Source organism: Vigna unguiculata, chromosome 3, assembly GCF_037176805.1.
Source record: "Vigna unguiculata cultivar grain cowpea cultivar isolate G323 ecotype 2 chromosome 3, ASM3717680v1, whole genome shotgun sequence".
Classification (NCBI taxonomy): domain Eukaryota; kingdom Viridiplantae; phylum Streptophyta; class Magnoliopsida; order Fabales; family Fabaceae; genus Vigna; species Vigna unguiculata.
Genome location: NC_140794.1, coordinates 53,645,156 through 53,662,084, shown reverse-complemented (window position 1 = coordinate 53,662,084; position 16,929 = coordinate 53,645,156). Strand labels below are relative to the sequence as shown.

At 29.4% G+C, this 16,929-nt stretch overlaps 1 protein-coding gene across 1 annotated transcript; it reads right to left on the bottom strand.

The window, feature by feature from the left end:
• Nucleotides 1-2,253: 2,253 nt before the first annotated feature.
• LOC114177891 (peroxisomal acyl-coenzyme A oxidase 1-like) lies at nucleotides 2,254-12,289 on the bottom strand. Its single transcript, XM_028063480.2, has 14 exons — nucleotides 11,992-12,289; nucleotides 11,186-11,294; nucleotides 11,039-11,100; nucleotides 10,720-10,929; nucleotides 10,385-10,472; nucleotides 10,146-10,308; nucleotides 7,752-7,950; nucleotides 6,717-6,914; nucleotides 5,920-6,051; nucleotides 5,318-5,438; nucleotides 3,296-3,406; nucleotides 3,014-3,083; nucleotides 2,651-2,834; nucleotides 2,254-2,574 (listed from the first exon to the last, which is right to left on the bottom strand). Exons 1-14 carry the CDS (start codon nucleotides 12,127-12,129, stop codon nucleotides 2,365-2,367), a joined length of 1,995 nt encoding a protein of 664 aa, XP_027919281.1. The 5' UTR covers nucleotides 12,130-12,289; the 3' UTR covers nucleotides 2,254-2,364.
• Nucleotides 12,290-16,929: the final 4,640 nt, after the last annotated feature.

Below are 16,929 nucleotides of genomic sequence, written 5' to 3'. Positions count from 1 at the left end.
AATTGAATTATTTGAAATTGTGAGATGAGAGATAAGGTACTTTGGAAATGTGAGTGAATTTTATAAATAAATAAATAACAAGCGAAGCCAAATATTTAAATGGGAGTAGGAATAAAATGATATATAAATATATATATATATATATATATATATATATATATATATTATATTATGTTACATAATAAATTCTATGTACTTTAATAATGTAAACATGGATGAGAATGAGAATGGAACAAATATGTATATGCTCATCTTCGTTCCATACCCAATTGTAACTCATACTCAATCATTATAGGAATTGAAATCCTTTATCAAAACAAGGATGAGTTCCAACAATATTCGTGTAGACAAGTTTATTTGTTATTCCTAATGTAATTCTCTCAAAAGTATCTGTTAATTTCAAATATTTAACATTTTATAAGTTGTTATAGTTAAGTAAATAAAAATAATAAATCAAAGTACAAGGAATATTTTAAATTAAGATGATTTATTTTTAATATAAATATATTTATGCTAATTATATATTATTTTCATTTTATTCAGTAATTTATTTTTTATTTTTTTATTATTTTAAATAATTATATTTCACTTGGAGCTTATTAATTTATTTTTTTATGTTTGATATTACAATATCAAATAATTATAAAATAACTTTTCAATTTATAAAAACAATTATTTTATCTTTAAAGACAAAATAAACATCACATATGTTATATATTTCTAGAATTAATAAGTATAATGTATAAAATTATAAGTAATACAGAAAATAATCATTACTCTTTCCTTTTTCATCTTGACCCAATTTAAAACTAGTATAAAGTAATTAAACGATGATTTAACTTCTAGAAAATATTATCGTATATAATTTTAGTCTATATAATTTTTTAATTAGTATTTATCACTCCACATTATTCTGGGGTTAATCTAGTATAAAAAATAAAAAATATTAATTAAAACAAGTATATTATTTGAAATGGATAATTCAATTAAATAATACATTAAATATTTTTTTTATAATAGTTACATAATTTTTTTAATATACTATGAAAAATAACTTCTATATTATTTCTAAAATTAATTAATTTTGTATTCATAAAAAATATTAAAATAAAATTACTATATATAGTTGTATTTTATAATTATGTATAATTTTATATGTATCATGGAAAAAAAGAATGATTCGCAAAGAAATATGGTAATATATTATGAATAAAAAGTTATTTTATATTAGTTTAAATAGTATCAAGAAGAAAAGAATATAATAATTACTTAATATTACATATAATTATAACATATTATAATTAGCAATTCTATAAAACATAATATGTTATTTATTGTCAGATAAAATTTATGATACGTTACAAAATAAAGGGTTTTACAATATTAAAAATTATAAAACCAAAACTAATATAAAAAAATTATAAGAATATAAGTAAATTGTAATTATTTTTCAATAAAAAAGACAGTTTGGAAAGTAAATTATTGGATGAAAAAAATAATAAATATAATTATATTATTTATATTATCTAAGAAATATATTGTTTGATTAAATCACCTATTTTAAATCTTAGTTTGAAATATTATGTCATTTTAATTATATTAAGTACTTTATATTTTTAATATTAAACTAACTAGTTTATAGCTAAGATAAAAAAATATCACAAATTTAAAACTATAAATATTTTTGAATACTATAAAAGCGGATATATTATAATATTTGATGAGACTATAATGTATATATAAATTATTTTTGGATACTATGCGGATATATTATAATATATGATTTGTGAATTAAGTGAATTTGAACCGTTTTTACTTATAATTGACAAAATGTTTAATTTTTCAGAAGATTACGAAGACATTGTTATTATTTTCTCTATCTTGCCTTGAATGCATGCGCTCGAATTTTTGTTTTTGTATGTTTTATTCTACGTCAAAATAATATAAAATGGTTAAAATTGATTCGGGTTAAATCAATTTTCTATCACATTATATTCTATTGAACATAAACACAAGTAATATGGTGTACTGATATAAATGTTAAGCATCTATTAATTAATTTTTTATTTTACATTTCAATGTCATAAAGTTATAATATTGTATTTACTTAATACTAATTACTTCCGGATAGAGCTATTGATATAATTTTTATCCACAAAAAAGTGAAAAAAATGTAAGTAAACATCCACGATGACAGTTGGGCTATTAATGTATTTTTTTTTTATACATAAAAACTTATAAATATATATAGAGTGATAGGTTAATTGGTGTATATTTATTTTTCTTTCCATAAACTTTATTATTGTCTTTAAATTAAGTTTGAATACATTACTTTGTCCGATAAAGGTACAGTTATGAAAGGATTCAGAGTCTAGCATTTCGAAGTTGTTGCTTTAGCATTGGTCGAATATATTCTTGAAAACCGTCAGGCACAACTGAATCATTCAAAGGATCCTTCCATGCCTCCTCGTACAGCTTTGGATACACGTCTCCGTCATAGCGCCCAAGAACCGAACCAAGGTAGTGATCAGTGTAGTTAAACGCATCAACAAGTCCAATTGCATTCGGACGAACCTAACCAAACATACAATGAATCAGTTTCGTAAAATAAAAACCTACCACCAAAGCGATGCAATCGTTTGGGACAAACCTGTGAATACAAGGATCTCAGCAGATCATTTGCAAGGGAACCCTGTTTGGGAGTGATGCAGCCAGTTGAAAGAAAATCTCCCGAATGCTTATGAAGAAGAGACAGAGCATAAATGCTACAAAGAAGTTGTAATTGATGTTTCACACCCTTTCCAGGTATATCTTGCTGCAACTTCTCAATAAATCTGAAAAGCAAAGGTTGGTCAACTTCAACGAAGATTATCGAAGCAAATACTAGAATCAACTGTGTGTGTTGATTATATTTTCTATGGGTTCATCCACGAAGGGCTATTCACCCAAAGGACAATGCATCACATTACACACATGAAATACATACGCGGACCAGTAAAAACGAGAAGCTCACTTGGAAACAACAATTAACTGGCAATGAGCAACAGCTGTCTCCACTAGATCCGCTGCAAGTTCTTGGAAACCTGCCATCGAAGAATTTATCAGCATTCATGATGATCATATCTAATTAGGACATACACATATGCTCTCAAACATACGATGAACAGGCCAAGGTAACGACTACCCAGCCAATACCGTGGTTCAACAACAGTCTCCCCGCCATACCAAGAAAACAAATCAAACACGATATGATCATATTAGGATAGCTAGTGAATTTAAGCGTTAAATCAGTTACCTTGTTCAGGATTGGTAAACTTGCTAAGATTTTTAGCACAAGCAACCAACTTCTTAGCAGCCCTAGCTTCAAATGCTCCCAGCACTGCATTAGGCTGCAACCAATCCTCCGCTGCAAAAATCGATTTAATCATATAATTAACTTATGAATTCTGCACAGCATCTGGTTAGGATAAATTATGCGTCTAGACAATCCACTGTTAGTTTAGTAGTGTTGGTATGGTTTTTGCAATGATTGTAGTTATGCAGATAAACAATCCTAAATTAGATCCTAAGATTACTAATGATACCGTAACATACATTATAAGCTTACAAGAAATATATAAGATATTCTTGTTAGGGAATACAGGGGGAGATAAAACACTGGTGGGAAGATTCCATTAATGGACCATGAGAAAATCACTTAAATAAACTTAACATCATCATATTCAATCAAACCCAAAACGGTATGGAATTTGTTTCAAGGTATAAAATTGTATTAAATTACATTCCTATAAATATTATGCATAGGAATATTATTTTCATCATAAGCATATCTGGTTGCCATTTAGTAATTTCAGAAAACATTATTTAATTAAAAACTAAAAGTGAAGGAAGAATTGTGTGAAAATAGGTAGTCATTGCAGATAATAACTTCTATTTCCATAAAAATACATGATAGCCACCTTTCTCCTTGGACATGAGAAGGAACACAATTGAGTAATTGATTCCCTTCGGAACCAACAATTCGTGGGAACGTTTTTACTAAAACTTGCACCAAATATGAGAAAGGAAAGTGATATTCACAAGTTCACTTCCCTAGATATCTCTCCTGACGCCCTAAAGCGAGCTCTACCAAAGATATTAGATTTATGGGCTTTTCACTTATAGATTTCTTAACTTGTCCATTTCTACAACGTGAAGCTTCTTCCCTCACTTGTCATTAACAATTGTAGCCTTAATTGAATTCACTCCCGGCCCTTTAATTGCGACCAATTAGAGCAAGAGACCAATGTCCTGCAGAGCGATATCTTTGGAGGGACTAACTACAAAGGTTGAGTGAAGTATCATAGTACTATTAGGTTGGTTAATCCTCACATTGTTACAAGCCCAAAAGCTAGCTTAAGGGATGAGGGTTCCCTTCCCACCCGAGTATTTTTATGCATTACTAATCTCCAACAAAATCAATGTGAACAGGGTCAGAAAAACCTGATACATCAAAATGTTTTAGCAAGGAGAATCACAAATATAGTGGAAGAATTTACTGATGGGCAGTAGGCGGTTAAGTGCAGTGGATTTAGAGTTGATTGGGAAAAACAGATTGAAACCTGGCCTCATATCAATTTAAGAATCGTGGAAGTGGGAAAGACTTCTTTTGAAAGATACAACTATGTCTAGATACTTCATACAGTCTCCACAAATACTAAGTTTATTTCCGTTAATTATAATGAGTCAATTCCAATTATCGAGAGTAGAGAAAAAAAGGCACCATGCTTGCATATTTTATTGAAAGAAAGAACAATAAATTATTCTTATACAAGTTGTGTTTACAGGTAGGGTATTTTTCAGGTTATGTTCAGCAATCTGAGTGCACATGTAGTTATTAGAAGTATAATGGGACAGAAGAATGTGGAAACCAAATGGAGTTAGCCCCTTTATTATTAGGTAAAAGAAGAGGGAACATCAAATTCTTCTTATACCAGTCTGTGTTCACGGGGAGGCTTTTCTGTGTGCAGTTATTTGAATGTACATGCAGTTACTAGGAGTAAAATGGGATAGAAGAATGTAGAAAACAAATGGAGTTTATAGAAGTATAAATATACAATCCCTAAATTAATTAATAAGATTTCCACAAATTGATCATAACATATATACGACCACAATATCATAAATATCTACGATATGTTAACACATTATAACTCCTGCAAAAGAAGCATATTAATAATGTTATCCCAATTTCTTTTAACATTTGGGACATCAATAGATTGAGCAGGTTAGAATTTGCATATTCTCAACTAAATCCAATTTCATTATACAGGTATACCTTTCTGAACATCAGAATGATATAGCATCAGCTGTTCCACTCGTCCAATATAAGATGTTGTACCAACAGGCTTTTTTCCAGAGCCCAACTTAGAAATAGTCTTGATGAGATGCCTTGCCACCTACAATGGATTTGCTAGAAGTTATAAGAAAAAACTCGACAATTTTCAGTTAATGATATCAGATAAACCTCACAACAAATCAAACAGCACTAGGATGTATTAAGAGCATAAATCTCAAAGGGGCACATGAGAATACTTGCACAAAGAATATAGATACAGCACTACTATGTAAATAAGAATAATAAACGCTGATTATTTTAATTATTTCTATCCTTTGTGACTTTCTCTCGTTCCAAATACCATAAATTTGATACCCCCAAAATCTTAAACTAAAATAACGGATCCGTATAAGAGGATTTTCTTTGATATAAAAATCTGCAAAATATGAGAACATAATGAATACAAGCCAATTAGATACCAGCCCTCAAAAAATAAGTAAGCTATCATGCTAAATCCTACTTAAAGATAGAAATTTCATTGAAAAATATATCAAAAAATAACACAATGTGATGGTAAAAGCCGTATTTAACATTTACAAAACCTGTAATTGCAGCACAATGTTGTCTCCTTCATATGTGCAGGTAGGAATATAGACTGCAAATAACTCAGGGAGACCGCTACTACAAAGGTAACCATGGCCACCACATAGTTTGCGGCATTCTTCAATTCCATCCTGCAATTTGAAGTAAATTAATTTAATCCGGACTTCAAAGAATTAAAGATTTTACAAAGTAAATCATATAATAGGACACTATAATATTAATAAAAACACATTTATAACATTGAAGTATTGTATTTTTTGTCTACTATGCTTCCACCATAACCCATTATGACTTTTGACATATTTCTAATAAGAATTTTTGGGTTGTTGATATTTTCCATTGTCCGAACTCAATAGCACTTGGTGGCATGAATGAATACCAGCAGATTGTAAGTAGTACAATGCAAAAGTGCACGAATACAAATCAACAAAACAGCATATTGCAAATAACAAAACAAAATGCCTGAACAAGAAATATAGACCAAAGTAATAAATCTGATTCAGCTACCCGTTACAGAATAGGAGAAAGTGATGTTCAATTTCAACATACAAAGAGAAGTAAAGAATAGAGGGACTAAATGATCATAAATTATCACAGGAAATCAGAGAAAGTGTCCAGCCAGTGTTACTAATGAGAATATAAAAATCTATATTCTATAACATAATCTAATGCAAGAAAAATTCCACAAAATAAATAAGTGCATATTTTACACACCGTATCAAGATGCTTAATAATCAATTAAATTCAGCAACTAAAACAATAGTGTAATGAGCATTAGTAATGAGTAATCACATACTGCAGTTATTGAAGTAGTCAAGGACTTCAACCCTGCTGTGCATGCATGAGCCTCAGGTAATGTTGAAAAATCATTGGCTTGCAATCGTTGCATCACATCCATATAAAGCCATTTCAACCATTCACCAACAAATCTGAAAGCATAGGCTGAAGCTAACAAAGGAAAGAGCCTAGCTTGCTGCGTTTTATAATCAAGCACCTAGACCAAAAAAAAAATTGCAGAAAGTGAAACTCGTTACAAAATAGATAGGAGAGGTATAGCACAATAGATGGAAAACACATTGACACACCAACCCATCAACTTAGTGTTCATAAAACATTTATGAAGACATGTTCCAAACCTTGCCAACCAATTATTGTTTCTAAATATACATCTTAATACTACGTTTCATGTCCAAGATGTATGTAGGAAATTCATCAACTTTCCCATAAATTATTAAAAGTATAGAACAGTATATATATATATATATATATATATATATATATATATATATATATATAGGTGGGAAAGTGCCAAATATATTTTAGGAAATTTTAGATGTCATTCCTATTTTATCTTTGCTTTATTACTAGCATAACAATCCCGCAATCCCAGGGATTTGTTCCGTATAATAGGTTATTCTTATTTCCAAAAATATCCAAGAAACGTATGTATATATATTGGATGTATGTATGGAGATATAATAATAAATCAATTCTTCTAAACTTGAGAGAAAGCATAGCAGCTTTGAATATAGACAATCAATTAAAATTTCAGCACTAACTCGTGTTTCATGAAATTTTGTCTTCCCCATAAGCATTCACTTTTTATTTTAAAAGCTTTCTTAGGAACTTAAAAAAAAATTGACCTTAAATATATTAATCTATGTACATGGTACTAAACCAAACTAGTTTGTTTTCAAATAGTTTTACCTTCCACATATTCATTTTTACGAAAAGAGAAGATCAAAAATTCCCTGAAGCATTTACTGATAAAATAAGCATGCTGAAGTAGCAAACTTGATATGGGAATATTCAAATGCCTGTTACGACTTACCTGTGTCTCAAGACCTCCCTTTTTCGACCCAAACTGCCTTCGAACCGCACTATATCTTGTAGCAATGCAAACTGCTCGTGCCAGAGCTGATGATGCATCACGTACAATTGTTTGTCTTACATACACCATAGTACCATAAACTAATTGTCGTGGGACACTGGATTGTGCATATTTTCCCTCTCTAGTTACCTGTGAAACCCTGGTAAATTAAAGAGTCACCCCCTAAAACAAACACAGATAAGCACACAAATTATGAGCAGAAAATAAAACAGTCAGCCTACTATATGTTCAGTTTGCCACATACCTTCCCTTGCAGGTGACTTTTTTGATACTTAAAAGTTTCATCAATCAATCTTCGAATAGAGAACTTGTGGAAGAAAATGACTAGAATCTATTCTAGCCAAAATCTCTAGAGGACCTGACTAAAGCATTCAAGTGCGTATTCTTAGATACTAACTTTGACACAAAGTAGAGGAGACTTAGGTTGCTTTATGATATCATACATAAAAACTGTTGTACCCATTTCCAACCACAAAAAAAAACCTCATTCATATGCTCACAAAAATTTCTTTAGCTTAAGATCATATCTCCTATTCGAAATGTACATGATTCCCTAATAAGGTCTTTTGAGAACCAAACATCCTAATGGGTTGGGCCACATAAGAGCACAACATTTGTGTCAAAGTGAAAAAGAGACCTCATGGCAGTGATCCAACTTGACATGTAGTTGTCATAATGCTCGAGTTGGGTTCTTGAATAAAGTCAATATAGCACAATCCAGGATTACTAGGCAAAGAGCAAAGTCCAAAGGGGAAGGTCATCAATTAGGATTTTAATGCATCATTTGCTTGGTCAACAATGAGAATGTTTGTGTTTCAATTTAAAGTTGCCTCAGTGTAGCTGTTTTTGGGATGCCAAACTGTTGTCATTAACTGTACACCTGAATACACTTTCTCTTGCGCCTATTGGGTTGCATATGCTCTCCGTCTTGCTTCCTTATTTTTTGTAACTGTCATTCATGATCTATTTTAAAATATTGTCATTTTCCTTTGGGTGGGTGATACTCAATTGATTTCTCATTAATTAAAGATGTGTGGAGGTAGGAGTTTACCTACCACGATAGGTGCCAAAATGTTCTAGTTAAAATCTATTGGGGTCTCAACTAAATCATTCAAGCTTTATTCTCATATGTTACAAATATGACACGAAATGTAAGAGACTTAGGTCGCACTATGACATCATACATAAAAATTATTGTACCCATCTCTGACCACTCAAGAATCTTGTTCATACACTCACAAAAAGTTCTTAGGTTAGAATCGTGTCTCAAACTCAAAATGAACATGATTGTTGCCCTCCTAAAGTCCTTTTGGGAACCTAACATCTTCCAAATGGCTTGTGCTTGCCCTAGGTTAAAAGGATGAGAGCAACAACATTTGTTTCAAAGTGATAAAGAAACTTCATGGCAACAATCCTATGTAGTTATCATAATTCCCTTGAGTTGGGTTCTTGAACAAAGCCAATATAACAACTTATAATCAATGGGCAATGAGCCCAGTCCAAAGGGGTAGCTCATGAATTAGGATTAATGAATCATCTGCTTGGTTAGGAGTTTGTACGTTTGTGTTTCAATTCGAAGTTGCATTGTTGCTGGGAGGTCAAAGTTTGGGATGAAGGAAGACAATATAGATAGGACATGGGCACATTGTTGTTTGTTGTAAAAAATTGTACACCTCAACAGGCATCAACATACTTGAGGTGAAAACAGTCAAGGTGGAAACAAAATTAGATGACACATTAGAAAAACACCTTATACAATTGTTGAAAGAAAATGTTCACAAGTTTGAAAGGTTGGCATCCAAAATGCTAGGCTATCTTGATTTTTTATGCCACATATTAACTATTGATCCTCATTTTAAACCAATAATCCAAAGGAGAAGAGTGTTTGCGAAGAAAGAGAAGATTTGTGGTTGACAAGACTAAGTAGTTGATCGCCCTTCCCATGTTTGAGAAATACAATATCCAACGTTGTTGACAAATGTAGTGATGGTTAAAAAACCTAATGGGAAGTGGTGAATGTGTATAGATCTCACTGATTTGAACAACACCAATCCAAAGGACATGTATCCATTACCAAACGTAGACAATCTTGTAGATGGAGTGTCTAGACGCTAGCTCATGAGTTTCATGAATGCTTTAGTCTAGTCTCCTAGAGATTTTGGCTAGAACAAAACCATTTTTCTTATTGTGATTATTATCTTAATTATGTGTGGATAATGGATGGACAAGACTAGATATTCATCATGGAGCACACATGAATTGAATAACATAAAACCCCAAGTTTATTGAATGTTCCTCGTGAGAGTAGGTAACAATTTGTAAAATGAAACTAACCTCATTAACATTTGATTTCTTGGAATCCGTACATGGTCAAACCTTAAAACCCCATTATCCATAGAGTTATATGCTCCATTTCCAAATTTCATTCCAATATCGCCAACAGTTATGCCTGGAAGAGGTAAGTGATCATCTAAGCTCCGCAGCTGGACAATGAAACCTACAAATTGGGCATACCGTTAATCAATTATGTCTTAATAATAGCATAAATTTGGGTGTTTGATGCATGTAACTACCATGCACTCCATGATCTTGACCATCAGTAATTAGCCGGGCATAAACTACGGCGTGCGTTGACACTTTACCCAGTCCACCAGGCCACCACTGTTTAGATCAGCGTGAGAAGAGTTACAATAATATCCAATAATTGGAGATATCTTGTTGGCCAAATACCCATTAAGATGCAAATACAAAAAATAACTAATAAATGGTACAAGCTGTTTTCCCCGATTGTTCGTGTGAAAGAATGCTTAAGTGAATGCAATTAGATATTCCACAATCTCATATCATGATAATGCACATATTAAAGGAGCGGTAAATTCTTCCATTAGCCATCTCTCATTGAACTCACTTTGCTGGAAGTTAATGTGGGGCTATGAATTACAAACTCGTCTGTTTTGGGATCAAAGGTTGCAGTTGTTTCTAGCCCTTGAACATTAGATCCATGGCCCAGTTCAGTTTGGGCATAGCATCCAATTATTTGCATCCTTTGAGCCAAAGGCAACCACTTTTGCTGCTGTTCCTCGGTTCCTTGTCCTTTGATAGCAGGAATAAACATTCCCTGCAAAAGAATTCATGAGCTAGATATCCGATGCGAAATCCCATCCGCGCGTCTTTATAGGAATATATCAAATATAAGAACGACATTAGGACAATTAATTGAATCGTACCCAATGTAGATCCGTAAAAGCAGGTTGGTCCACAAAAGTTCTGAGCATAGCAGCTTCCTCTTCTGTAAAAATATACAAAAACCTCTCATTTAAGACAACAACAAGATACCAATTGCAAGCTAAACAAAGAATAGAAGACAGACAAACCAGTAAGACGGAGCTCGATAATCCTTTTCCACGCATAAACTGCTTTTTTCATAGTGTTCTTAAATAACTCCTTCCTACCAAGCACGGGTCTATCATCCTTTCTGAACACCTGCATTTCGAAAATCAAAATCACATTTCTTACCAAACTACAATACAAGAAAAGCTGCACGCAACTTTACATATTGGGATTTTAAGTTCATATGTGAAACATGAACTACCAATCTAATTCCCAAACAGAATCGCATAATAATCAAATTCTCATTGGCAAACAATTCCCGAGCAAATCCAATTTCCAAATTCTTCTTCACAAGGTGTGTTTGTTTCAGTGTTGGAACACAAAAGCAACAAATTTTTGTTTCTCATTCAACGTCACTCTTTAATTGATTTTGGAAACCAAGCATATTCCGCTTTAGAAAATCAATTATAATCGATTCTACATTAATTAATTTGACGCAATCTCTTCCCAATTCAAAACTATTTTCTTGAGGAAGTTTAACAATTAAAATTCCGTTCATTTTTTTTCTCTAAAACAAAAGAAAAAAGCAAACAGTTACTTTCTCAATGAATAAGTTTGCACGACATTGAAAAATTATTCGGACCCAGTATACACATACAGTACATAACACCACACCAAACATAAGAGTAAAGAGCAACAAATACATAATCAATACGATCGAACAACAACAATTAAAATATGCAGTGATGTAATGTTGTTAGTCTCGGTTCAAATCTGCAGAAACGTTCTGCTCAAGCATTAAAAAACGTCAAAAAAATGAACGAAACAGAAGAACGAACGAAGACTTAACCGGATCGCTGGCAACGAGACGAGCCATTTTGTCGGAGACCTCAAGAGCGTGGCGAGAACCAGCCCAAACGATCTTCATCTCTTCGACATCGAATTGCGTCTTGTTCCGCTCGAAAGCCAAGTGATCAACGCCTTCCATTTTCTTCTTCTTCTTTTCTCTACCGATGAGAAAACCTAACTCGTCTCTTCCGTTCGATTTCAAATCACGGTGTTTGCGTTTATTTAAATCGCTTAAGAAGCTAACCTACTTTATTTTTGTTGGTTAGGAGAGTGAATGACATTATTATGATTGAAACATTTACTCATCTGGTTGCACTTTATCGGCCCCAACAGCCAAATGTCATGTCATACATGCTTCTTCCTAATTTTCTCTCTGGCAGATAAATTTTTTAATTTAAACAAATGATTGAATTAAGACGCACGTGGCTGCTGGTAACACTATGCACTTCCACTTATTCAAGACGCTGTTCAATCAAATTCCAGCTTTTTTATTTTCTTTTTTTAATTTTACTTTATCTCTTATTGAATAGAGTGTTCAATCAAATATATATAACAGCACTATTAAATGGTAATTTTAAAGAATAATACTATTTTGAAGTTTTTTTATTTATTTTTAATTTATTATTTTTTAAATAATGTGATGTGATGATTTAAGAATGATTAGAATGATGAATTAAAAATGAATAAAAAAATTTGGTTAAAATATCATTATCCAATTTTAAATATTTAACCAACACATTAATTAAAAGATCTTAGTCTTCAAAAAAAATTAATGTGAAAAAAACTCAAGAAAACAACATAAACTTGTTTGTCTTGCATATTTTTTAAATCTATTTATAATTGTGTTCGATCCTCCTTATTAAAGTATTTTAATTTTTTTTTTAATTAGTCTGATAATATTTATTTCCTTTTGTATGTGTTACTTGTTAAAAGTGTGTCAATCAAATTTTAACTTTTAAAAAAATATCTCGATCAGATTTCAAACAAAAATAATTAAAACATGTATTTGAATTTATAGATCAACTCAACTCGGGACAAATTCAACGTAGACCAATTGAGTTTATAGCCGAATATGTTTAATTTCGAATCATACCAAACATATTTTAAAATAGCTCCAATTTTTATATACTTGTTCTCTTTTTCTTAAATTATTAATATGTATTTGATAATTTTTTAAAAAGAAATACTATGAAAATCTTTCTTACTCGTTCTTAAACAAAAATATATTAATTTATTATATATTAATTGAATATAAATACATTATATTTATTTTAAAATTTAATCACTATAAATTAAATATATTTCGATGCACCTATTTATAACATTGACATTGCAATCATTCTAGTTATAATAATTAAAAATAAAATTTTGTTAAAACCATTGTCTTCTATAATATTTATTTATATACAGTAAAGTTTTTAGTAATATAAAGTTTAATTCTTTAAAGCATTAACTGATCTTTACAAATAACTATGTAATAAATAACGAAACATATATATATATATATATATATATATATTTATACAATTACATTTTAAATGCATAATTTTAATTCCTATTTAACATGTGTTTCAAATAATATAAATGTATTTAAAATATAACTTTTTTATAGCATCAAAGCTATAATAGAAATATATTCAATTTTTTATTTATTCTAAGAGAATAGAAACATATTTGATTTTTTTAGTTTAATTAAAAATAATATTATATATATATATATATATATATTTAATTATTAATAAATATAATAGTGTTATTTGTAGTTTTTTTGCAAATATTATTATACTTGTAAGATACTTAAGTAAAAAATAGTTAGATAAATAGATATTTCATTACTTAATATATAATTATTAATAAAATATTAATATTATATTGGAATTTCGTATTTAATTTAATTATTGTAAATAATATTATCTAATTGTAATTTTATTTTTAATATATATTTTTAATTAAAATGTATGTATTTCATAAAATAAAGTAAGATTTTTTTAAGAATCAAATTTTTATCTAAATTTTTCATTAAGGACAATTTTTATAATATTATCTTTTTCATGAAATAGTTATTAAATACATGCCAACAAGAAGCTGAGAAAAGCTTACAATAAATGCATTGCAAAAAATATGTTAATATCTCCTAATAAATAATTAAATATGCATGTAATCTATTGTACTTAATATGAATAATCAATTTTTAATATAGAAAATTAAGATTAAAAACTACTCAATATTTAAATCTCTTCTTTTATATATATATATATATATATATATATATATATATATTCATAAATTAATTTAATAATTATATGATTAAATATACATTATGTAAATTTGTTAGTTATATGTACAACATAACATACGACTTTAAGTATGCTATAAGATTTTTTTATTTTTTTTTAATTATACAAAATATAGTCATTGCATAAGCACAACAAACAATACTACGTTATTCACATATATTTATTTTATCAAAATAATAAAAACAATAGCAATGTAAAATAGTAGCTCAAACTCAGCATTGAGCCATAAGAACAGGATTCAACACATTTTGAGACTCCAAGTATTAAATCCGAAATAGTTAACTTGATAAGATGGATATGGAAAAGTCAAGATGAACTATAATTTGCAAGAAAGGAATATAAAAAAATTGAGAAATTAAAAATAGAAATGATAAAAAATAAAAAATGGGATTTGATTGTACGAAACTTTGATAAATTTTGATTTTTAAACTTTAAAATTGAATGAATATAATCTTTTTAACACAACTACATTAATTTTTTATTTTTGACACATTCTCATTTGCGTTTGACATGTCAGAAAAATTTAACATAATTTGGTTAAAAGTACTACGTTCATTTATTTGCAGAGTTTAAGAACCAAAATATGTCAAAGTTTTGGACAAGGACAAATAGACATGTCAAAGTGACGGGTTGGCTCACCACGAGCCGGGTTCAAAATGAGTGAACCCAACCCGGCTCACTTTCTGGTGAGCCAAAAATTTTATAACCCGGCTCAATCCATCACGGGTTGGTGGGTAAGTGGGTTGGCTCACCAACCCACCTAAAAATTTTTTTTTTAGTATTCAAATATTTAAATAAATTTTTAAGTAACCCATGAGATGACAATCATAGTAAAATCAATAACCAATGTTTTGATCATGCTCACCACCAATATATGAAGAATTATTTTCAAGAAAGTATCCATTAGTCTAAGAAAGCATGGCTAATATTACAAATTTTCTGTCATGTTATTCAACAAAATATAAATAAAAAAACTATACATTTTTTTCATGTTAATTTAGAAAAAAATGTTTATAGGACGGTTAATTGAGTAATTTACCATAAAGATTATAGTTAAAGATTAAAGTATCAACATATATATAACTTAACAATCAAATTAATTAAACATTCAAACTATTCAAATATAATTAAGCAACATTTTAACATTTAAAAATATGAAATTGTGAACAAATATAATAGGAGTAGTAAATAATTATTAAAAAAAAAATTAAAAATTAAAAGAAAATTTTTAAAAAAATAAAAAAAAATTGTAAAAAAAGTTGGTGGGTTAAGTGGGTCAACCCACCTTCAACCCGGTTCGAACCCGTTTAACCCGTGGGTTAAGTGAGCCGGGTTGAATTCAACCCACTTTTGAAAAAGTTGAATTTTTGTCAACCCAATCCGGCTCGAACCCGTGGTGAGCCGGGTTGGCTCGCAGGTTGAAACCCATTTTGACATCTTTAAGGACAAATCTCAATTTTATGTCAAAGTTCAAAGACTAAAAATATACGCAACTCTTAAAATTATTTTGATAATTATATTTTGAGCACTAAAAGGACAGTGGCATTACCAATGATGACTTTAATTAAAATTAAAATCAAATATACTTCTCTAATAAACACTAAGGAGCGACCGAAAAGTTTAGGAGGTTTAAAACAAACTTATAAAATAAGGCTTTTTATTTATTTTTTTCGAGCATTTTTTGATGTGATAATATTTATTAAATTGTCATAATTAATTTTATTTAACATTTATTTTTTGAATAGATCATAAGGTTAATCCCTTTAATTTCTTGAGACATTGATAATATTTTTATTATCTTTATATCCTAGAAACTTCTTTTTGTTATAACAACTGACACTGAAATTGTTAACATTATTCTATAAGCTATATATGCATTTGGAAAAGAATCTATTCCTTTTATATAATTAAGAATATCAATTGGTTTATCATTTTTTCAAACCTATAATTGTCCTTAAGATATTTAATTTTGAAAATAAATCAAGTTCTTCAATATCCAACAAATTATCATGTTTTAAAGATTTTTCAAGATTTAAGCTTTTTCTTTCAAAGATGTACCATCCGGTGACTTTAATTTTTTGACACTAACTAAAATCCACAATTATCTTCATATATTTTAAATTGTTCAAATCTACTTTGAAATGTGATAGTTACTTTATCTACAATATACAAAAAGTAATCAATTCTAAATGATTTTTGATGAGATTTTACAATTTTATTCTTAACATTTTTATCAAATTGTTTATTTTTGCGTCTAATATGTTTTTCATGAAGCTTATGTTCTATATTTATTTCAAAAGTAATTTCCATGGTATAAATCAATGCATTTTAAAATCCATTTTCTATGTACTTTTCAAAGAATGGAAGAAAATATTTTAATTGTTCAATAGCTTCATCAATATAAAACGAATGAAATAAAACAATAAAACCTGATTTTGGATGTCAATAAAGAAAACTCTCAAGTCTCTTTCTCCTTCTCAAATATCAATTTTTCACAAACCTGCAAAATTAATTTCAAGATTAATCATTAATGAAAATAATAAAAAAAGTTATTGTTCTTTTCAACTCGACAAAAAGTCTTTTTTCCCTAAACTTGAGTTATCTTTGAACAAATAATCCAACTTTGAATTATGTTTCAATTA

What these genes read in the sequence shown, in the direction of transcription:
- LOC114177891 (XM_028063480.2), bottom strand. Translation starts at nt 12,129, where the DNA reads ATGGAAGGCGTTGATCACTTGGCTTTCGAGCGGAACAAGACGCAATTC. An exon ending in TCAAGATCATGGAGTGCATG is followed by an intron (nt 10,309 to 10,384) that starts GTAGTTACATGC and finishes CCCAATTTGTAG; the next exon opens with GTTTCATTGTCCAGCTGCGG. An exon ending in CAGTTAATTGTTGTTTCCAA is followed by an intron (nt 2,835 to 3,013) that starts GTGAGCTTCTCG and finishes TTTGCTTTTCAG; the next exon opens with ATTTATTGAGAAGTTGCAGC.